General features: G+C 35.4%; 1 protein-coding gene across 3 annotated transcripts in view; it reads right to left on the reverse strand.

Moving 5' to 3' along the window:
* Nucleotides 1–25,555, reverse strand: part of NRG3 (neuregulin 3) — a 402,024-nt gene that overhangs the window by 226,897 nt on the left and 149,572 nt on the right. For all 3 annotated transcript variants that reach the window (XR_004751993.1, XM_035330413.1, XM_035330412.1), the window contains exon 2: nt 11,502–11,631. Coding sequence is in view for 2 of the 3 variants with exons in the window: in XM_035330413.1 (XP_035186304.1) it covers nt 11,502–11,631 (130 nt within the window). In the remaining variant the exon portion in view is untranslated. The remainder of the gene's footprint in view (nt 1–11,501; nt 11,632–25,555) is intronic.

Genomic DNA, 25,555 nt, shown 5'->3' on the forward strand with positions numbered 1-25,555 from the left:
AAGAATGAATCAGCTGTCTTTCTGCCCTACAGTGAAAAAGTCCTTTGTCAAAACATTCTCAGTAGTTAAACTTAGTAGACTTGGAATTCAAGATTTGTGGAGCACCCCTCTAGAAGACAGACTGAAAAAGTTAGTCACCAAGAAGGTGCACTGTGCGGAGGGAACAAGAAAAATGTAAATAAGCAATAAAAAGAAGCCACAAAGCAAGTAGTAGCATTTTATAAAGGGAACAAACAACAACAGAACAGAAAAATCCTTCCAATGGATCACTGAAAAGATCCCTGAAATGTATCTGCGAGCATTATAAAATACCCAGTCTTACAAAGCAAATCAGATAATTATCTATCAGAGGTTACCTGCCTGGGGTCACATGAATGATATCTCCAGATCTTTTCTGAGCCTAGTTTTCTATGACACTATTAGCCATCTACCAAAGATGACAGAACTCTAAAGAAGAAAAAGTTGAAACTAACAATGGCAGTTGAAAATAAGAATAAAAAAGGGCATAGAAAATTTACATCATAAAAGACATTCTGTGCTGGTTTTATTCGTCGAGACGTATTGCTTTCTCTGTCTGTCATCAATTTATTTTAAACACAAAGTGATTCTAATAATATAATATTCCCCTTATTAATATTGAATCTGCAATTTTAATACGAGATGCTTAAGAGAAATGTCTATTATGATGTCTACTGCTAAGACATCCTTCTAGTGTTCATTTTCAAAATCCTTCCTGTTTTAATGCACATGGACATTAATAATATGCTGTGGCATCAATACTCATAATTTTCAATAAGTCCATAATAAAATAGGAGCTTGCATTTGGACTCTGAAACAGTCAGATATTAGGAAAGGGCCCCATTCCACCCAAAGCAACCTTAAAGACACCAAAAAGCTTGAGTGTGTCTGGCTATATTTTCATTATTCAGTAATAATGTACAACTTTTTCTCAAAGTAGGTCTACAAGACCTACAAATCTCGGCAAATCTAAAATAAATTCTATAGCATAAACCAACATTTAGCTCTGCTTTTACTTCTTTTCTTCTTCCTTTTGTTATTCCTTTATGTGAGAACATGGTCCTCTATAGTTTGAAAATTCAAAAAAACTGAAAGCCTTGTTTATTTATTTATTAGTTGAAAAAAGATACAATAACAGCTTTCTGCCTCTGAATTTCCCACAGGTCCAATTTGGATTCAAAGAGACAAAGTCAAAAAAGCGTGGTAGAAAGAACTTGTAGAGAAATGGGAAAAGGATAGATGATTTAAAAATCATCTGATTCTATCTTGCAACATCAAGAATAAAGTATATAGCATAAACAGGAACATATATTTTCTGCGGTTCAAAGTAAATTATTCAATACATTCTATTATGATGCATAGCAGAAATTTCAAATTTCACTCAACTTTAGTATTCCAACTGAAATCAGTCTAGGATAATCTTAAGTACATGTAAGACCAGTTATTTATGTTTGACTTTTAGAGGTGACAAGAACATTAGTTTCAGATAACAACAAACCATTTAGAACTCATTCTCATTCCTATTCTGATAATTGTTAGGTATAGACCACGAAATCATATATGCAATCATACCAAGGCCTGAAATAAATATTTTTTGTCCAACAGTCATAACATTAAATAGCATCCATTGGAAGTTTTTTTTTTTCCCCCCCCCCCCCCCCCTTTTTTTTTCCCTGCAATATCCTGTGTTTTATGTTGTCTCTCTCTTTCCCAAGTCACAAAGACCTTTAAATACATAATTTCATACATCAAAAGTGCCTGTCAAGGCACTACAAATACATAAATATCCCTTCAATGAACTTCTGCCCTAGACTATAACAGACACTGTATCTGAAATAGAAGTAACCAAAAAGTTTCTGAAGAAAGGTGATCTTTATGCTTTTATTGCCTGTGAATTGGCTATTGTGGATTGAACTTGATTGAATAGCATCAAGAGACAATTAGAAAGAGACATTTAACTGTCCTTTACTGAAATAGTGTCTCTTTATAAATTCTCCAATGCTATAATTCCTTCAAATCTCACTGCTTCCCATTGTAGCTGTGCAACTAAATAACATCATAAACCTGCGCCATCACATAGATGTTATGAACAGCAAGAAAGACCATCCAAAGCCCCTTCGAGACTGAAGATTAAAATTCCTCCGTCTAATGAATTTTGAAGAAGTTCACAAATAGTCGCTTTCAACTTTGAAACATCTGTACTGCTTCCATGAGTTGCAACTTTGGAAGAGCAAACAGAAACAGCACTTGACAGCAGTAACACTTCCCCCTCTTCTTTCAACAAGCTCACTGACAGCCCCAAACACTTTCCCAACTGTTTACTGATACTACACACTTCAATGATGTCCACCATAACAATCCAGACTGCAAAGCAGACAAACAGTTAACTTTTTAGCTGATTTTTTTTAACTTACTTTTTATATCTCCTTAGATTTATAGCAGGGGCTTGACCTCTGAAAGTAATTGCAGAAATAATATCTGTATTTTGCATTCCACTGTCATATATTATTTCATATATTATTCATATTTTAATAATTTAACTAACAAGATCGCATGGGCACACCATAACCATCTTAAGCAGTCAGGTGTTTGACATCAAATAAACATATTGATTCAAGTAGAAGTTAATTTATTACCCTAGTATTGATGTTACCCTTCTTCAATTGCATAATTCTTGCAAAATCTTTGGTTAGCTACCTATCAAAATGGCTGAAGGCAAAAATGCAGCCCAAAATTCATTACAGCCTTCTGAAGATATCTCTGAATACACTTTATATAAATCTGCTTCTTAGGAGATACTGCTTCCAGGTGGCTTAAGGAATTTATCCCTGTATGCACTAGACCAACTTCAAGGAATATGTTTCACTTTCAAATGACCAACTCGGTGCTATGCACTAATGGGTACACTGTAAGAACCAGAATATTGACCTGTTTCCCATAACTCACACATGACAGTTTACATTACCTGCACATCTAATCTACATACCTCAGTTTTTATAACAGTACAAGATCCACACGTTTTTGCCTTACTTCTTCCAATTCTATTTATTTAGTATGAAGGGTTTTGTTTACAGGGGGATGCATGGAGGAAATGGGTGTTTTTGTTCGTCCTTCTTGCCTAGATTAAGCTAGAATACTGGTGGATTAAAATTTTGGTAGTTAGCATTTTGAGATAGTTGGCATTTGTTTCTATTTAAATGACTCAATTAATTGTCCCGGGTTTATTTGTTCTCCTAGTAAGACTTTTTTCCAGTACGCCTTTTGGGAAAATGTCTGCAGATAGGATTAGATTGGAAATGCTATTCCTTCCCATGTACTTAAGACACTGGCAAGGATGAGAATTTAAATGAGAGATTTCAGATGTCTGCATTACACACTTCACAAATTCCTTCTTGCCTAAGGGAGGTATAACAACAACAACAACAACAAAAACCATAACTCATTTCCAAGTTAATTTAAAAGCAGGGTTTGGTGACTGAATATTTACATATTTTAGCTTGAAGACAGATACCATATACGTGATTGATATTTGCGCCCATGCTTTAAGGTTTTCTTTTCTACAAATACTTGTTTGTAGTATAAGCTATACATTCCTCTTTCCATTTATAGGCATTGGAAGGGAGGTAGGGGGAATCAACACACCACAACTCATAAATTGATGGAATATTCCGTTGTTCCTTTGCAGGGGAAAGCTTTTACCATTTGTATTTTTCCAATTTTCTGAGTTTACCTCTTCATATTGTATTTCATATGTTTCAGACAGCATGTACTGAGTAATAGTCTTCTGTAGGTCACACAACTTTATTTCCCTTTAGAATTGCAAAACAGGAGTCAGTTTGGAGACAGTTTCTTACATTTAAAAATCAACTTTCATCATGGAAGTTTGTGTTTTATACTAAATGGATTTGAGTCCTCTCTGCCAGTGTAGATTTGCTGTACAACCAAGATGCACTGCTAACCGGTAATGACAAGACACAGCTTCAGAAATGTGTAGGCACAAGAAGATGTGGTGATAAAAATTTAAGGTTCCACCAGAGCTAAGTGTGCTTGCTGGTGAGATATGACAATAAATGCTAGTGCAGCGATCTTCCTAGTCTCCCAGTTAGGTGACAAATCAAGAAATCCAAGAATTATTAGCAGCCATAAGGAAAAAAAAAAAAAAAAAAAAAAAAAGCAGTCACTCATTTTTTCACTTCTCTCTACCAAAATTCAAGATTAAAGGCTAACTCTTCCTTCAGCCAATTAAAGGGGTCTTGCCAAATTCAAAGGGAGTTGAACTGTCTCTCTTCCTCTTTCACCTCTCCAGAAGTGATAATTTACTGAAACCTTCCAGAAAAATCTTGTTTCACTTGCATTGTGGGTAGTTCTGAGAAAAAGTACTTCTCTTATGTTTGCAACATAGCTGCACACACTTAAATTAAAGAATTAACAGTTTGATTTGACAGTTATTATCTATGAATTACAAACATATGGCTTTTAAAACATGGATGTTTTTAAAACAGGTGTTTTAAAAAAATATGCAGGGGCTGTGCTCAATCTTTGATTTCCCATCCTTTATGTTAACTGAAAATGGATTTAGATTAATTGCTCAGTATTTTGGGAAAGAGAAATGAATTCCACATTTTTTCAGTCCTTTGTGCTGATACAAGTTTAAAAATATATACCTTCTCTTAAGGTTCAACATTAACTTCGGCTGTATAGCTACCCAATTTCTCCTTTATTTCTCACTCAAACTCTATAAGAATAAAATTTGAATAAACTTTCCAAACACGATGAAACAGACAACAAATTTTATTTCTTACGAATATCTGCTTAAATCAAATGAATCACATAGGTGAATGAAGTTAAATCAGTATAGAATTAAAATATCTGTGCATGTATTTCATGTGTACGGTACTGTGGCTTTACTTTATTGCTCTGACTGGAAAAGTGCGTCTTTGTCATAACCTGAACCAGGAGTGCAAGTTTCACAATTAAGGAAGACTGAAATAGAGCCAGAAATGTATACAATTTAGTTTTTCAAAGGGAAATGACTAGAAAATCTGGCTTATGGTGCTAAGCAGAATGCAAATACAGACTGAAATACTATGAATACAAAGTATTGCATCTTGATGGAAGCCTAAAACTAACTATAGAGCTTTATTTTATTTCATATTTCTTTTTATTGCAAAATTATTTGTCTTCTCCAAAATAGGAAGACTAATGCAAGCTTGTTTTAGAAAATGGTTAGGAGAGATAAATGGATAATAGATACTTTGCCATTGACTTCTCTGGAGAAGAAACAAAACAAAACAAAAACAAACAACAACAACAACAAAACACCCTCCAAAACGTAAGAGATATTTGAAGAAACAATACTAAATGAACAGCAACAACAGTAATCACTGATTTATTGCAATACTTGAGAACTTAAGCATGTGCTAAAGGGCGAATTTTTATAAACACATGAAGGGAAACATTTAGTATGACATTCAGAATACAGACTGCTACACTGCTGCATTAAAATACTGCGTTTTTCAGATATTTGAAAGTAACTCCATAATGTTTCGATTTGCAAATATATAAATATTTCAAGCTGACAGTAATTTCTACAGCAGAAGTTACAGAAGTTTGAAGAAGGTAAATACCTGCCAAGTGCAATAATCTAGAGGAATAAATGTATATAAAGAACCCACTAAAATGGAGTGTTGAGATTGTTAAAATTAATCAATAATTACAGTACTTTGACAAGAAGTTTTCTTGAGAGCCTCTATCCTCTGAATATTAAATTATGAAAGCGTTAATCAGGTGTTATTGAATACAACCATATTCAGTGTCTGTATCACGTAATACAGTCGTACACTATTTCACGAGGGAAGGATGTTAAAAGATTTACATTTTTTTTAGTGAAGTTTGTACATGTAAACACAAGCTTCAATTTATTAAAAAAAAAAAAAAAAAAAAAAAACTTATTTACTGAATGATTATACCACAATATCGGATTTGAAGGGTCTTAGTTTTAAAGAAATACCAGGAAAAGAATAAGAATATCTAGAAAAGTAATGTATTTATGCAGGTGAAGGTTGGTTTTTGGCATGATAATTTAGCTTGAATCCTGATTAACTAGTTCTATTTAAATTAGCTCAAATCTTGCATATTGATTACATATAATTTCAGAACAAGTAGTAAAAAAATCACGAGATTGTGTAATAACATAAAAAGTTATGATTCCTAGGTAACAAGTATGAGTCCTACAGATCTCTTGGGCTTTGCACCATTTCTTTCTCAGGTTTAGAAACCAGATTTCTTCACAGTTCCTATCTAAAGAGATTTGTAAGGATAAAACTGGTACATGACAGTTGCAAGCCATGCAACCTCTTTCCATAATTTCAAGGGACAGGAGCTTGAAAGAGCATTCACCAAACTGGTATTATTTATTTATTTATTTATGGTTTGTTTTGGGGGGGAAAGGAAAACAGGTATCTAAAACTAGACTAGAAAAACAGAGGTATTCCAATAAAAAAGGGAAAAGTAGTTATAATTCCAGATTTGTTCTTAATATTGCTTAAAGAATAAATACTTACTTGCTTTTTGTTAGCACAGTCTTGCCTATATCGATATAGCTGAGCAGACTGTACCCTTGGGATGCACAGACTGTGCAAGAGACTTCTTGGCCAGAGGTTCTGCAACTTGACTTTTCACAAGCCTGAGCTTTGTGAAGTATAACAGTTGCAAAGCTTTGGGCGCACAGGCAGATTCACTTGAGCTAACAGAAACAACTGCAGTGCTGAAGGCAACCAAGAATTTTAAAAGTACTGCTGAATAAGCAGGTGATGCAATAGTAATACAATGTGATGCCTATATTAAAATATAGTTGCTTAAAATCACCTAATGTAGTATTTCAAGTTCACCTCAGCTTTCCTAAGTAAACAAGAACGTAAAAATAACAGCATTTCCAGCTAATGATGTTTGCAACTACGCAAATATAATCTAGATGTGTGCTACAGCTGTGCTCATAAGCCAATAATTTTCACAACAGGAGGTGTGTTGATTGCCCTTGACATGGAAAGTGTCCTAAGTTTAAAGGACAGCTTTCTTCCTCCTTTACATTCTTGTAGCCGTACATTACATTGTCAACACCATGGATTCTTTTTGATGAAACTAACCTTGTAATATTGGGACATCAACAAAATGCCTTATTTGTTATCATTCTATAGCAAATTATTTTCTGTTTTTTCTTTATTTAAATGTTGGTAATGTTCTGGAGGAATGTTGCTGTGTGTAGTATGAGATGGAAACAACACTAAATAAGGTAGCTGGTAAGTTAAAATACCTGGGTCAGGCTGGAAAAATCTAGATAAGGTGGTATGTAACTGAAACAGGAAAACAATTTATCTTTTTTGATTTTTAACTTATGGCTAAGTACCCATATCGCAAAATCGCAGAAGCATAAAATGGTTTGGGTTGGACCTTAAAGCCCATCCAGTTCCAACTCCCTGTTATGGGCAGGGACACCTCTGACTAGACCAGGTTGCCCAAAGCCCCATCCAGCCTTGCCATGAACACTTCCAGGGACGGGGCATCCACAGCTTCTCTGGGCAATCTGTGCCAGTGCCTCACCACCCTCTGAGTGAAGAATTTCTTCCCAAAGAAGGAATGCCCTATGCCCTGCTCAGAGCTGTTCTAATTCCAGTCTGCTTGATATCTTCCTCCTGCTTTCACGGACAGCAAGGGCTGCAGTTGAATTACAGTTACCACTATGTGAAAGATCAATAATAAAAGCTGACAGTATATAATAAACATTTATACAAATTGGACTTTAATTAAAGAGAAATTTAATCCCTTGTGTCTCCTAACATATTTTAGACATAACTGAGCAATGCTGGTATCACTTTTTCCATCAATGAGTGTAAAATGGAAATTTTTAAGCATAAAATTGAGTAAGAATACCAAGCTCAGAATTCTTATCAGAACCAGGTCAACCTATAGATTGTCCTATGGAATCTGAAAACTTGGGAGCAATAATCAGAATAGTCCCCTTTGGATGTATATGCACAATCTGCTGTATTTACATTAACAAGGAATAGTGTTTTCTTTACTGTGCATTTATGATCTACTCTTTCAAAGACTTTCTGCTTTCAGAAAATACACTCTGATTTTTTACTGCTTTCTTCATGAAGGAGAGATGAAGGACAAGAACAAGTGACAAAAGGAATATCTCATCCAACATACTCATATGGATAAAGAATACATTAGAGTTCATTGCCACTCCAAGATTTCCACTGCATACACAATAGTCCTAATGGCTTCTTTTGGAAGAGAAATTTAACAACAGTGCAATCCTCTACTCCCTTCAAGAGTTTTAGCCACTCATTCATCCAGCATCTTGCAGTCCTAAATGGGTAATCAAAAGGAATGAAGGGGACTAAAAGACTAAAAAGAAGACATAAAATGGTAGAAGAATTAACTCAGAAACAAGGGAGGAAAAAAAAAAACAAAATGACACAATGAAACTTGAGATACAGTCTTTGAAATAAAATTATACTTTTTTTTTTTTTTCCTGGTAAAAGCCGCTTTACATAATATCCAGTTAAACAGTGATGTGTCAGTATTGACTGTGCTTGATTTGTTTTGTGTAAATAGCAATGAAAAGCACCCTCCCAATCATTTTAAATTCTCAGGAAGGCAACAGGGAAGAAATTTCAACATATGGAGAAGCTAAATATCAAGTTTCCCTACTGTTGACCTACTCTATCCTTAAAACCAGCTTGTGTTAAACCATTCACAAAAATAAATACTGAAATCACATGTTTAAAACAGCACAAAGAGCACCCAGCGTATCTCATTTGTTACACAACCGTCACTTTCCATCCCCAGGCTTTTTTTTTTTTTTTTTAAACAGTAATTCACATATATATCCTCATACATGTACAGACACGAGAATGATTGTACAACTGCCTAAGCACATCATCTACCATCACTCTTTCAACCTGGCAGAGTGGGACTCAAGTTTTCTGCTACATCAAGATCTTCTGTCTGCAGCTGTTCCACATGGCAAATTCCCATTTCAGTAAATTGGTGCTCTGTTCCCAGAACAGATGCAAAATCAAACTCTTAATGAGAATATACAATGCCGCTTGATTCTAAGAACAAAGTATCATTTCACACTCTAAATCTCCATAATTCAGTATTCAAATGATTCTTTTAATTGCAAGGGGAATTCCATAACCCTTTCATTCTCAGGGAAAATTGCTTTTCTTCTAGTTAAAGGACAAATCCAGTGCACCACCATTGTGTTTTTCTGTATGAGTACATTCTAGCTGCTATTTCAGAGCACGGTTCTAAGCTGCAGATAGAAAAAAACACCTGCATCCTGCTCACTACGGCACTGGTCATGAGAAAGAGATAGGCAATCTGTTACTGAGCTAGATACAGAATTTGAAGGTCAGATTTAACAGTTTCTCTTCAAACTGGACATCATGAAAATCTGATTCTAAATAAATTGCTCTAAAAGTGATTAATGACATACTTAACCATAAAAGTGATTCTGAATAAGCTGCCACTTACACTTTTCAAGGTCCTTAAAAAAGTTAAACAAAGCATTACAACTAGTTTAATCACCTTTTAAATTTTACTTGTCTAGTTTTGATATATGAATTTTTATGGCCATATACACATCTTTTCATGTTGCACACTTCAAAGTACCCACTGAAATAAACAGATGTTTAATTCCCAGAGAATGTGCCAGCATCTGAAACTTGTACAAGCGATGCAGATCTGCTACATGCCAGACCTAACAGATTCACAAATGCGATACCTGTATTTCCCTATGGAAAAATAACACATGAGAAGGTGATGAAAAATTTTGCTTTGATGTAGAGAATGAAAAATCAACGTTATAGCTTGCTCAGTTACGGGGAAAAGCTGCTAGCCATTAGTCAGAATGTGGCATTCAAATCACAGCGAATAAACAAGAACTTGGCAAATACAGTTAATGTTAAAAATCTTCAAAGTCAGAAAAAAGAGACAGATCTCTTATGAGATAAACTCTTGCAGATATGATAGCCTAATCCATATAATTTACTAGAAGTTTACTAGATTCTGTGCAGAGAATTTTGTGAATAAATTTAAGCCTAATTCTTATGTTCATTTCTTTCTGCTCATATAAATCTATCAGTTTTGTCCATTTTGAGTTTTCTGCCAATGAAAAATGTTTAAATATTTGAGTGATGTAATTTCCTTGTTCAAAGTTCATGACACTTCTAAGAAAGATTGAAATCACCCACTTGACTTGAGAAAACAACACCTGTAACCTTTTATGATGGAAGTTGAAAGGGCAACATTTTTCCATAGTTAATGACTCATTATTATTAATTTAGTAAGCATACCATAAGAAAACAGAAAGCAAACGGGAAATGATCACTAAAACACATACAACTGAATGGAAAAAAAATTGCCAGCAGAGAATTTAAAGTCAAATCTCAGAAATATTATAAACATGCACCAATCTTTAAATCCATAAATTTCCACTTTCAAACTAGGCATAAATTATGTTGTGATTTTCTTTTCATGAGGGATCAACCTTCAGCTAGGTCCCAAATCACTCAGTAAAGCTTCTGAGTGTCTCAGGCACTTTTATCATTTATATATCACAGATAACTATATTATATTTGGATCCTCATTTTAGAATTTAAGTATAAATTTAGATACATCAGCTGTATGCCAAACACAGTAATTTAAAAGTAGAATAAAGCATTAGAAATAAAAGATTTCATTTGTACCACTTCTATATAAATGATTGTTTTAATAGTCCAGGATTTTTTTCTTCTCATCTTTAAGATGTTGAAAGTATTCCTTCTGCATAACAATCCCTTTTGCTGGCCTCTACACCTAGAGAAACTCTAGCAATCTGTTTTCTGTTTCTGATACTCTTAAATATACGTTCAAGATGTTCATAGATTTTTAACAGAATTTGTTTTGTATTAAATTGCAGAACAGCTATCTATAGCAGGTTCAGATGGTCATCACAACCCATTTTACCTTTCAGTAATTAAACTAGTAAACCCATATTCTTAAAACTGCAAAGTGAACAACTCTTCCCCTCTCTAAATGGACACTGCATACAGCTACTGTCAAAGCTGTACTTTCAGTACACAAAGTAAAGGAATACTTCTCGTATTTAAAGGAACACAAGTAAAAAACGTAAGTAAAAATTCATTCTTGCTTGTATCATTAGACAATAGAATATTGAAGATTTCTCTTGTCTATAGAGGTAATTAAAAGCTTGCTTTTTCTAATGTTTTATTTTTATTTATAAATATTATCCAGGAGCCAAAAAAAAAATGGTGAGAGAAGCAATCAAGTGCAAATAAATTCCAGTGCTTTGCATTTATAACATTCTAAATCTAAATGCCTTTTTTTTTTTTTTTTTTTTTTTTGGCTGTTGTCTCCCCAGGACAGAATATTGTTATTATTTTAAACTAATGACTTTGCAAATGACTTACCGGCAGTGTTTATGTGATCCTGTTAAGGTTTCAATCACAAAGCATTCCCCTTCATTGAGACAATATGCAAGATCCTTGTCTTTGCATGGCTTAAAGTGCTCAGATCGCTCAGTGGAGTATGTTGTAGTATCTGTGGAGGATAAAACCAAAAAAAAAAACAACAAAAAAAAACAAAACATTATTAGCAGTAGGACTTCTTAAAAAGATTCACAAAAGTAATCTTATATTTGGAAATATTACCAGAAAAAAAGAAACCACAGTGAAGCAAAGTTGCATATAATTTCCAAACACTTCCCATTTCTAAAAGATAAAAGCACCTATTTTTTCCTACTATTCCGTATTTTTAAAATGATGTCTACTGCTAACATTTAAAGAAATTAATGTAGTCATCTTCTATTACTATGTATTTTAAAACCAGAACAATAGATAAGGTTTATTTTTATATTAATAAACCTAAATATGGTTTTAAATTATACGGTTATTTTTCATGAAAAATGAGCAAAAATAGTTAATACATTAACAACCTGAAAACACACACACAAAAGGCACTGTGAAAGAAAAAACGAAGCCAAAAACCTACAAGACAACACTAATTTGATACACCAGTCACAAAAATTGGCCTAGAATATAAACAAAAGCAGTACGCGTTAGATTGTTTCATTTCAGGCATATCCTCTATAGGGTCCCTCCTCTTCCCCCCCACAACATAATTCCAAAAAGTGCATTGCACTTTAGTCTGTTAGCCATCAATTTGGAATATATAGTTACATAAGATCTGGAATAGGTTGCCAGCATGTCAAGGTAAACCACTGTTCCTGCCTTCTACTTTATTTAACTTTCCTAATTCACTTGGATTAATCAACAATAAACTGAAATTTTCAGAGGAAGATGTCTGACACCATTTTAATTCTCTTCACTAAAGACAGCATTTTCTAATAATGTGTGATTTTCAAAGTGGACCGTGATTTCCATAGAACCATGGTTCAATCTTCATATATAAGCCTGATTTCCAAAACTTAAATTCTCATCTCAAATTGCTGGGACAAGAAGCAGGATCTAATATACTGATATATGCTGAAGTTGTAAGAGAACTTTTCACCATACAGACCATCACAAACTACTCTGGTACTGTCAAAGGAATGAAGCTATATTTGATGCACCTGGAACTTGACAAAATCAAAATTATACAAAACACATGAACTTTCTTTCTGCTTATAACTAAAACCAAATTAAATATCCACCAAGGTAATACCAAGTTGAAAAGTAAAGCACTGAAATACAAGAGGACACCCATAAATACAAGTGAAGAATGATACTTGACAAAAATCTCTTAATTCCAAAATGCTTGCAAAGTAACTGTGTATTCATTCTTAGCGTATTGTAAAGTAAAAAAAAAATTGTTTCTTTGTCACCCAGCCTAAGTGGAGGAAGATTAACAAAATTCCTTTGAAAAGAAATATATGTATATATACACACACATCCTGATCCTCATAAAACAACACTTTTTTTTTTTTTTTTTCCCCAGAGAGAAAGTATTTTAGTTCAAAGCTGTCATTGGGGGGGGGGGGGAGAATCCACAACTGGAAACAAACAGTCTCCCTTCAAATGTTTACACAGATTTAGAATGAAAGTTCCTGCCATTTTCCCTGAAACTTTGTTGAAGATTATGCACATCGGCATCTTTCAGAGATGTAACATAGTGGAACTCACAAAAACAGTACAAGCTCTAAAAAACTACTGCCTTCAACGACTGCAAGCCAGCCCTGTACTGAAATGTATCAAACTAAATTTTCGAAACAATATGAGATGTTTGTAAATGCAAACAGTGCCCAATAATGTCTGCTGACATTGCCAGAGTGGTTGGGTTTTATTTAACAAATATATCTTCAGGTAGAAAGCAACACCCAGTTACCTTTTTAAGGTCAGTTTCATAGTGTAGCACTTATGTCATCAATGACAATCTGCATAATAAATATATATAGTTATGTATACACAAAACAGTAATCAGATAATTTTCCATCCCTTTTAAATATGGAATTTGAAATAATATTATTTGAAAGCACTTGTGATAATTACCAAAGGTAACTAGAACTGTTTGATGAGCAGCATCTCAACTCGATACGGCTTTTGAGAACAGATCGCTTATGACTGTCAGCCTGCTCTGAAGAAACAATCCATGCAAATACCTTTATGAAGGTAATTGCATTACACAGACTAAAGTAATCTGAACTGCCCCAAAGGCCAGCAGGAAAAGAAAGGAGGCACTCCGTACTGCAAAGCGTGTGTGTCTTTGAGGTAGTGATGTGCTGAATTCTCAGAACATGCTGCTTAAAGAACAGGATGCTCCTCTTCTACTGTAATTAACTCAAAAATGCCTTGTCAAGGTCAGCATTTTAAAGTTTTAAATTAAATATATTCTTCAGAGGTTTTGTACTATTTTACTTTAGTCACTTCTTTGCTCAATGTTATTCAAGATTAAATTGAACCCCAGTAGAAACTGTAGCCAATTCAGCAGCTTCAGAGCAGAGCAAAGTCTGAGCACGTGCCATTTCACAAAGGCAAAAGTGACAGCGAAGACAAAGCTTCATTTTTGGGGGGTATTAACGCAAATTGCACAAGTAACCAGGCCTCCCTACTGACCTATACTCCAACCACGGTGTGTTCAGTCAATGCAGCAAAGCAGCCCTTCTCAGTAGGCCTCTGCCAGGCCGGTGGCGGAGAGACCCTGTGCTCTGCCCCTGCAGATCGATGAATAGGCCTAAAATTGCAGTACTTTGTTTTCCCCATTTGGGGATCATTTCAAGCTTTTCTTAAGTTTTTCTGAGTTTTGCAGGTAGCCTTTCAAATTAAGCACAAGAGTTGCAGATTGAGGTGATGATTCAGACAGCTCCTCATGACAGACCTGGAAAGCTCTCCTTAGGTTGAAAACTACACAGTATTTTGTATTACTATTTTTAAAGAATGCAGTCCAATTAGAATTCAATTTTAAATTACACAATCTTGTCTCAGAATTATTTGTGCCAGCCAAAACATGTCGATGTGAGGGGAAACAGCCCACGTACAGCTGGTGTCCGGACTGCAAAGGCCTGAGGAACAGGCGGGCGGCCAGGCCGCAAGGCAGCACGCAGAGCCTTGTGCCACCCTTCTGCTCCTGGGAGCAACAGGCCTTGCTCAAAGGCCATGCTGCTCATTTTTTGCCACGACAGACCTATGATCACTTCCCTTCGAAAGGGATGCAAAAAAGGAAATTCTCAACTTTTAAAGATTCAAGAATGCATTCATTTCCATTTTGTGAACAGCGGTTTGAGGCATAAAGGTTAACACAGGTCTTTTTACACCCACATGTAAGGTGATACACAGGCACAGCATGGGTTTTAACTGGTCAAAAAAACTGGTTAAAAACAAAAAAAATAAAACAAAAACAATTAAGAATTGATATCCTAGAGATCCCTGGAGGGTTTTTCTTTATATTTTCTTCTGGATACACAATATGCGAGTTTTCTGAAAGCTTACAGTTTTGCTGCTGTTTTCATTTCATGTTGCATTCATAATGAAACATTCTTTTTCCCCGGTATACAGCTTCATCAAATATTGAAAAAGAAATCTAAAAACTTGTTCTAAGCAAAACTACAGAGGAACAAGACAATGGATACCACTAGAGACAATCTAGCTTTCTTGATTCCTTTTCCAGTAAATCCTATAATCCATTTTGCTTTTTCTCTTTTGTATGACTGCTACCACACCCTGAATTGACATTTCCATGGCACTGTCCTTCAGAAGCTTGCTAAGTATCCACCATTTTATTGTCAAGTTAGAATTTCTTTCAAGGATTCTCTTTTTATAGACTATAAAACCTAAGCACTCACAAAATTACTTGTACAGCCCCTTAATTTATTTCTAGTCTTTGTGTATTGGTGTCAGACACAAACATTTATAGGTAACAAAAGGGAACCTCTGTTATGCATTCAGATGTCCTTGAATTCAGTACATAAATGCCAATAATCCATAATCCTTTATGGTCTTTTTTTTTTTTTTAATTTATTTTATTTTAATTTTCAAGTGTCCAGGTGTTTCATGTAAAAGCAGCAGGGGCCATTGATTTCTGCTGGAATCTTTCCAGCTGAATTGGAATAAAGAATTTCTAGACACTTTCACTTTACTTTTACTGGCTCACTTAATCAGCGAATCTTTATGCATGATTCCCCTACTCCAAAAACAGATATACCATTACCAAGTCTCAGATGCCACTGTTTAATCAAATGAACAGGAACTCAGTTCAAGTTTGAAAGGAAGGCTTCAAAATCCTTCATTTAGTAGCATGAAGTTGGTAGGAAAAATGAAGTTTTCAGATTTTATTTTGTTATGATTTAAAGAGGTGTTAGTGACTTTGTGTTTTCTGTTCTGTCATGAATTTATTTCACCATGTTATACCAGCACTGGATGGCTCATTATAGCTATTTATTGATCTTCAAGGCGTAACATGAATACTATAAATACCATCTCCCCCTTCAAGGCTACCAGATTCACTGCTTAGAGTACTATGTTCTGATATTAATAAGTCTAGACAAATGCAGAAAAAGAGAGAACATGAAATTTAAAATATCCTAGAAAACAGTAGCATTCATGGAAGCTATTTCTATGTAGGTGTACTAGAAGCAACTGTTCCCACCCATTACTCCTGGTTCACAACATTCTGGCTTTAGAAACACACATTGCTGGATACATCACAAGTAAAAAGTTATCCACACTACTTTTCGACAATACCCATACTGCACGCACCTCCTTGTAAACACTTTTTCCAGATACACAGCTGTCACTGCCAGAGAGTGGAAAAACATAAAACAAAAACCACACACAAGAAGCAACAAAAAGATAACATGTACTCTCTCTGAAGATAAAAGTGGCTGGGCATGCAAATTTCATAGCTTCCTGATAACGTTCATTGACTAAATGCATGTATGGCAACAACTTAGTCTGTTAGTACTGAACAGTGTTTAAGACCAAAATACTATTTAGAAAACACTGCCAGTTTTGACTACCATTGTATATCATCAGCCTTACAGATTTAGTATCAACTAATTTCCTTTTTTTGTTATTCCTTTCTAATCGGTCATTTCTCTGAAAACCTACAGAAGCAAAATACTCTTTTTAAATCACTGATCACATTTTAAATGTGCTACACGTAAGTAAGCCAATTACAGAAAACTGGATTACCAAGCAATTCCAGTTACCAAAACAAAAGCTACTCAGAAAAAGCCCCCTCTGACACTATATTTTTAATATCACTACTGCAGTCTATAAAGAAGATCACATAATAGAGAATTTAACGGCATACAGAGTATAATATTTTTTATTCAGCGGAGTCAACAGCAAAATATTTACAATGACTGTATAAACAGGATTCCATGCAGTTATTATAGGATCATGGAGTGATTCTCATGGTATTTTATAATTATGTGGTAGCTCTGCTGGAAAGGGTCTTGCAAAGCAAAACAAAACATAAACAAAACCAAACACAGAGCAGTTTATATATTATTTTGTCTACTTACGTGCCCTGAATCTTAGAAGTGTATAACCTAAACTTTTTATTCCCCTGCTTTTAGACATAAATGAAAAGGTGGCTGGGGGAAAGATACAAAGCCCCTACCCATGATATTCATTATGGGAATGAAGGACTTAAATATTACTTGGTAAGGGTTGTTATGATGTAACAGTGACTCTTTACAAATATTGGCAACTAAATCAAGAAAAATTCAAGACAGACTCATTTCTAATGCAAAGAAGAAATCTTCCTTTGTCAGTAGTAACTGAACACTAATTGACTTTAGCCATGGGAGACTGCTAGGATAATTGAATTATGATAAATTATGAGTCAAAATATAAAAATATCTACAATTCAAAACTTTATTTTTCAAAGGAAAGGGTCCCTGTTCTAAATTTACTTGAACGGCTATGATTCATCTAGAATTAAAACCAAAACATTAATGAAAATTTATAAAATATTTTACCTCACTTCAATAGTTTCCCATTAACTAGCAATCAAAATCCCAAATGCTGATTATTCAAGCAGCCACCCCTTAGCTATTTTTGCCAGACAAAATTTTATTTAAGCTAATAACATTTAAGAGGATTTGACTGCATTGTGATATTAAGTGAATTTGTACTATAGATACGGAAATACTTGGAGCTTTTCTACTACCCTTCAGATTCAAATGCAGGAATCTGTGTAATTTAGCAACAAACTGATAAAGCAAGAGATGCATGAAAGCAACCTCATTTATAGTAGTTGGCTTACCAAGCCATATTGTGGCAGTACACAAAATCGTTATCATTAAGAGAAGGTCTAAATGTTTTTTCCCTTGATTTTAATTATATAAGCAAGTTCACATGATATTAATTTAGCTCTCCAAAGCCCTTTCTGTGAAACTTCTCTGTGGGTACAAACCAACCTCATCCTTGAACGGACTATACTTCAGTCCCATATCAGCAGAGCAGCATCACATCCACTATTGTACAGGAACAACAACTGAAGCTTCCAAAATGTACAATAAATTATTTTTTGGAAAAAAAAAAAAAAAAAAAAAAAAAAACAGCATGCATTCTGTCAGTGACTCCAAAATTAACTCTTGAAGTGTGACCTCATTCCAGAAATAAATGATATTCACATTTTCCACGTGCGTTATCAGCTTGCAATCACAATAAATGAGCACTAAATCATATCTTGAAAATATATGAAAGGATTTTCAACTTACTAGTTTATTATTAGCAAAATAGCATGTGCTATTGGAGAGCTGCTTGCTTGCTGCAAAATTCTTACCTACTAAACTCCTACTTTGTTTTCACAACTTGGAGAAAAAAAAAAAAAAAAAAAAAGGCCAAAAAGCCAAGATAACATATGTTAAAATGTCCACCTAATGGCATCTTGCAACTGAAGCTCAAAAGAAGAAAAGGAAATAAAGCCAGTACCACTTCAAATATATCAGCTAGTCATATCTATCAGAACTTAAATCCTGAATCCTGAACACCAATGAAATGCATGTACATATGTGCAGAATTGCACATCAGAGGCTGCATTCTCCTGTACAGCTCAAACTGAAATCAGTGAAAGCTGAACAAATGGGAGATGACTCAGGAAAGAGCCCGTGGGACACAAAAGGCTAGGGTTTTTCAGAAGTTCAACGTCTAGGAGAGCAGCAACAGAAGTGACTAAAACTCTAAAAGGTTTTAGCATTCAATGTGAAGAGTTATTTTCAAAATTGAGTCATGACAGTGGTGATGGGAGCTCTAGGTGCAGAGTGCTTTTGCCAATCAGCCCTGTATTCAGGTGTCTTTCTGTGGAACTTCTCATTAATTGATGTGAAAAAAAATCACAGAGGAACACAGTGAAGAAGCGGGGTGGACCTACTGTTCCCCACCAGGGCTTTTCTCTCCTTTGCTCCCGCGATCTGTCCCTCCCATCTGACTAGCTGTACTTGCACCACTAAAGAAATCAAAAGCTTGTATGGCACCATTGCACCAAGAGGGGACATGGATTTTGCTTGCTTTGGATGTGAAAACAGCTTAGGAAATACTGTCCAAGAGATGGAGAAATAAATAAAGTAGAATAAAGTGACTTGCAGACCAATATAAAAACAATAGAGTAAATCAGAAGACTTTTTCAGGGGTGAAAAAAAAAAAAAAAATCAAAACCACGAGAAAAGCAGAACGTTTCTGCGTAAGTTACAAGATGCTAGAAGAAAGTAAGCATAACATCACATCTGGGGAATCTACAACCACCAGCAAGCTGCAATGAAAGAAATAAATCTTTGTGTATAAAACCTACAGTAAAGTGCATCAGGAAGTTTGTGATTAAATATTTTTGGTTTAGTTTGTGTACTGGAGAGAATGTTAGTTTGGACCTACGGTTAATCATTATTTATCAAGAACAGCAATAAAAATGAGAAGTTGCCTTAAATCAGAATCATTTTCCTTTATTTTTCATGCTCACCTTCAAGTGATCTCAAGAGAATTCAAATCTCATTGCTTAGGAAGAGCTGTTACTTCTAACTGGGTTTGGTTGGAGTTCCTCATAAATAATTGAAGCGCTTCAGAACTTTGCACTTTCAAATCTGGTATATTGAAATGGAAATATTTAAAAGGAAATATAAGAAGTGCAATGATCTAAATAACTCACTTAAATACTAAAATGGTGTTGCAATCATTATTATACACAGCAGAAATATATATATATATTTGTGCTCCAAATACTTTTCTTTCTCACATTACAACTGTCTTCTATCTCCTCATGCTGGCAAAGCAAGGACCAGAGGAGAGGAAGATGATGGCAGAGATCTGGGATCTCAATGTCTGTGCTGCTGTATGCAGGCAGTTCCTCCTGCACCCACCTTGGAGGTAACAGCGCTGGAGTGAGCTGCAGCCCACCTCCAGCTGATCTCACACATGGCTCTGCCTTGTCCCACATTGCCCGATTCCCATCACAAGTAACATCAACGATCTGGTTTGTTCATCTAAGGAAAGTACACTAGTACAGGGCCCCAAAGTTCTCCTAAAACATCTTATCACATGGACTCTTGGATTCTTTAAGCCCAGCACTGAAACTACTGCCTGCATTTCTCCTCCAGGAGGAAGCAGGTGAGAGCTCTTGCAGAGGGAGAAGGGTGCACAAGGGGGAAGAGGAGGCAGCTCTCCTGCACTATTCCTGCCATTTTGCACAGCTTAGAAGTTCTGGAGCCCCTTCACAGCTGCCTCACCTGTTCCCACTTCCCAGGCAAGCTGAGAAACGTAAACGTGCCCGTGACTGCAAATTCCTAACCCTAGGTGAAAGCTCCCAAGCACCGATTCAGTCTCAGCTCCTGGACTTTAAATGACCTGGCCTTTATCAGCCTTTGCATGCTGCCATCCAGCATTTGTTTTACTGCCCTATCTCCAAATCAAGTTATGACCCCAAGGCTGAGAAACCTCCAACTAGTTCTAAGGCACATAACTGATGCCTGAGAGTTTTATAAAAGCAAAAATGATAGATGTAAAAATGAATGACTTCTGGCTTTTCTGCAAACTGAATCTGTGAGTTTTTCCACAAATGGACAAATAATTTTAACTGGAAGGTATCCAGCTCCAAACAGAGCTCATTTAGTAGCAGGTTTCAGAGCTTCTGCAACCTCCTTAAACTATATGCTGCCGTGTCCAGTCACTCTCACTGGACTGTTTTTGCCCCCTTATATCAGACTGAGATGAGGTGATACTCAGGGAACGATTAAAAATACCCAAACCATACACTACACAACTGAAGCAGAAACAGATTCTTTTTGATGTACAAAACAGTTTATTACTAGAAATAAAATGTGTTTTTCAGATTTCGATACATCCCAAATAACGAATGGCAACTGTTTTGTTTTAATTTAATTTTTAAAATTAAAATGATTTTTTAGGGTTTTAATGCCCTTAAAGAGCTTTCCAAAATGATGGGAAAATCAGATACAACATTTAAGTCTGTAGATATGCCCAAACCATTGCTCAGAAGAGCAAAGGGGATTTTACTGGTTACTATAAAAGGATGCTGTACCGTTATCATCAATGGGCAGAATCTGAATTCTGTTTTCAAGAATTGTTAAGCTAATAGTGATGAATGCTTGAGCAGGCATTCACTGGCATTAATGGCTCTTCTTTCAACTGCTCAGGCCTCTCCAATGCTTTTTATCCTTACACAGTAATCATATCACAGAGAGCAGCCAGGTAGGCTGTGCTGCTGTGAAGTAATGGAAAACTACAATTAGTTAGCATTCCATAGTGACACAGCAAACATTATCAACACCGAAGCAATCTTCCTTTTTTAATAAGAACTGTCGTGCAAGAAAATTCTTCTGGGAACAAGTATTTTGTGATTTACAGCTCATTAGGACCATCTGCACATTCCTTAAAGTGTGATGAGAATTCAATTATTCACCTCTATATTTTAAAGACTTAATAAATTATTCCTTCTAAGTGTTCACAGAATACAAAAATTAAAAAAGAAAAATAAGAGGGCTGAGCAAAATGGAAGGAATAGACCCTATGTTGTAATGCAGATAATTCATTTCCACAGAGCTATTAGAAATCTTCATTACAATGCCCACTTTTACATACAGATTATTCTGAAACATTTGAAAAGTTTTGATAGAACATATCTGGACCTTGCTGAGAAATGACTGATTTTATCAGAAATTAGAAGTGGCACAACTGTAACTATACTCGGACCATTAACAATAACATGCAGTTGTTGCTGCAAACATCTGTTTCTCTGTCACAAATGTAAGAATGCAGTTCAGTCTTACTCTGAAACAATGTTCAAAGCTTCCAACACTAAAAACCTAAGCACTCTTGAAAGGACTGTATTTTTTTCCCCAAAAGCTTGCATTTTGTGTATGTAAATAAGCACCACAACATATACGCAAGAGTGTAAAGAGCTAAATATCACTGTCCAGTAGATGTGTAGGGCTTCCCCAGGGATTGCTAAAGGAAAGAAGTGCTACAATTTGGTAACAAAGGTCTCCTCAGTAATGCTACCTGGCAAGTTTCCTAGCTGAGCACCAAGGTTTTATTCGATCACAGATCTGGAATAATCAGTATTTGCAAGTCTGTATATGCAACACTGTCAGAGAGTTCTTCTGCAGAAAGGCATTGCGCCATTTTGCAAATGATCCAAAAGAACTATAATGTTATTAAAGTTGTACAGGAATTACCCCGTAATATGTTTTCAAATGTTTTAGTAGGGTGTTTAATGAATCCTTTCTAGTCTCTGACAAAGTACTGTAGGCTAAAAATAGATGCATAATGGAAATAAAAGGATAATACTAGTTATGTGGGGAAAAACTTCACATTGTAATGTGAATATATTAATTATCAAGAAGCTATTAGTAGGTTGTCTGACTTTTTCTCCAAGGAACTGAAATAGGTCAAATAACACATTGAGTAGAAGTGAAAGAAATGAGAAATGCAATTTTAACCCAAACCTTGTGCTTTATTCCAAGGCAGACAATCTAAAGTTTATTCACTATTGCATTTATCATTTTGACATCCTTGTGGAGCAGAGATGCAAAGTCAGGCTATGAAACAATGTTATTCTCAGCATTTCCTTTCATAAAGAAACACGTATCTCCTCCTTTCTATATACATATATGTACACTTTTTTTTTTTTTTTTTTTAATTAATTTCATTTCCTCCCCTTTATTCTTTTAATTTAGTCTTCTAGAACAGAAAGGGGATAGGCATGAGAAGGTAAATTGTCCTTGCTGGAGCTCCTGGTCCTTAATGGGCACAGCTTATCTCGCAGTTTCTTAGGCAAGCAGAATGCTTTTCTGCCTGGTTCTGACATGGTACTGAGAGCAGAACTCATGCTGCAGATCCCCTTGACCTTACTGCCAGCACATGACAAGCTGCTCAATCCTGTAGCATCGCACCTTCCAATGCAAATAAGTTACGTAAATTACATGCAACTTTATAACGTAAAGCCAGCACTTCAAGGCAGCGGAGGGCCAGTGAATTCTGATAAAGAGCCAGGTAATGAGGTTCTCCCATGCACCACTGCAGCTTCGCAAACCAGACTTGAATAGAGATTACCCAGGGTTAGGACTGAGTTCAACGAGGGATGTTAGGGGTATTGCACCTAATATCACAATGTCTATAATATTATTTTGTAATATTTCATCTGTAATAACAGATTCATATAAAAATGAGCTTTTTCTATTTCATAAATCCCTGGCCTTCGAGACACATTCAAATGAAATTTTGTTCCGTCTCCCTCTGGTCTTGGCCTAACATAAATAAAACAATGTTTAATTCCTGTGATTCAAACTAAAGTCATTGTCTAATATCATAGAGCTTTTTCTGCTAAACTCTCTGCAATTTATGAAGTTGGTACAAAAAGAGCTTAAAACAGTTGACTTCTTGGCTTTGCTTCTTATGATTAGAAAATTGAAAGAATTGGTGGAGTAAACCAGTCCATATATTCTTGCTAACTGTGAACAAAGGAGTAAAGAAAATGGATGGCATGGGGTTCACAACTATCAGGCAAGATGCTTTCACAGAAACACAGTATAACACACTCTGAAATCCTTCTTAACCATCACCACCACCACCACAGGTGTTGGAACACAGGGTAAATTGCACATCATAGTTTTGGCTACCGCTTTCCACCTTGGTTTCCACAAGCCACAGTGCTCTGTAAAGTTGCAATTGAAAGCATGCTCTCTACATCCGACGTGCTCTATAGATCTACTTTTATAAGCCATCAGTATACACACCCTGAGTAAAGGAGCACGGGTCTTGTGTCTTACAGGCTCAGTACCTGATGAGCAAGTTTCATGAGATGCAATATACAGAATCACATAATTATTAGTTAAAATATGCATTTACAACTTCAAGGTGTTTAATTTATTAATTTCAATATTATATTAATATACCACCTCCTTAAATGCAGGTGGTTTACAACAAGGCTGACTGGCAGGCAACAGAAACATATACACACAAACACAGCTTTTTTATATAATGCTACTGAGAATTATAAAGTACCAGCAACTCAATTAATACAAGAATAAGCTACCAAAAGAAGTCTAATTTATTCACCTACCACATTTAGTAATCTCTGCAGCGGCTACATCTTTCTACAATCAAGAAAATTCACTCCTCCTTTCCAACAGTAATGTCATTTTGACTCTTTTCTGCTTGTTTCAAGTTCTACTAGCTCCTTTTGAGACCTAAGCACAAGAATCACTGAAACCTTAGGAGTCTGAATTTATCAGTGACTTTATATATAAAATATATATACACACACTAGCATGCTATCATCTAGTACTTTTCTAGTAATTCCTTACATTGTTATTAGATACAAAGTTACAACCTCTGTGCGCAAATGCATGCAAGCAAATAAAAATAAAACTCTTGTATTTCACTTACAGGAATCCGCAGTGTAAGAATACAGCAACCCAATATGCTGGTTGTGTTGAACCCCACCACCAATTCTTGCTACCTGAATACTTTGAGGTTTTATGTTCTCGTAGGCATTGTATCTGTTATACTCAGCTCAGTCAAGAAATTTTATTCGACCTTCATCAGTTTTTGAGTAACAGAATTATAACTGCAGGCAAGCATAATGATAAGCACTAAATTTACTCTCTATCAGCTTTTTACAGTATAATCTGTTTGGTTTGGTGTTACCTTTTTTTTTTTTTTTTTGGGGGGGGGGGGGGGGGGGGGAAGGGGGGAAGGAAAGGAGGGAGTGGTGGGGTGTTAGATACCCTAGTCCCTAGTCAGCCTTCACAGTAAACCCTTCAAAATAATATGGAAAGTAAGAGTATGCCAGTAATTATTTACCTCTACTGAAGATCACAAAGAAAAAATGCCCAAGAAATACTGCAACTAGAGTTTTTAAATTCCTGATCACATTCAGATTAATTTTCTATGACTAAACAAATTTTGCAGGTCTTATGTTCAGTTTTTTTTTTTTAAGATTTCTTTTTTAGTTAAATAGAAAAACAAAACACAAAAACTCTAATTTCATTTCCCTGATAAAGAACTGTAACAGAAAGAAAAGAAAGTGAGCTTTTACATGGTATGTGTGTGTCTGTGGAACAGCCAATTTCTCCAACAGTGCTGCACAAACTCAGAAAATACGAGGTGGGTTTCTAGCGGTATAAATTCCAATGCTACAGAAACCTCGATCTTCAATTACACTTAGCATGACAGAACAAAGCAACCACTGCTTTCTCATCAAAAAGGTTAATATTTAGGTTAAGATAACATCAACAAATTTTCACTGTTACAAATATTTACCATACTGTATTTTATGAAATGCATTCACTTCCACTATTTTGTAATAGGCAAAAACAAAGAGGGTAACAGCTTCTCCTCTCCCCCTGACAAACATTAAGATCCAACCTCACCCTCCAGTCCTGCAATTAATTGGTTTAGACAATACAGCCTATGCACAATTGTAGCCAGCATCTTCCAATAAAATTCTTTGCAAGACAACTTCTAGTCTTGAAGTAGAAAATGTGTTTGCCTTAGCTTTCTCACACTGC

The sequence above is a fragment of the Oxyura jamaicensis genome, chromosome 6 (genome assembly GCF_011077185.1).
Source record: "Oxyura jamaicensis isolate SHBP4307 breed ruddy duck chromosome 6, BPBGC_Ojam_1.0, whole genome shotgun sequence".
Classification (NCBI taxonomy): domain Eukaryota; kingdom Metazoa; phylum Chordata; class Aves; order Anseriformes; family Anatidae; genus Oxyura; species Oxyura jamaicensis.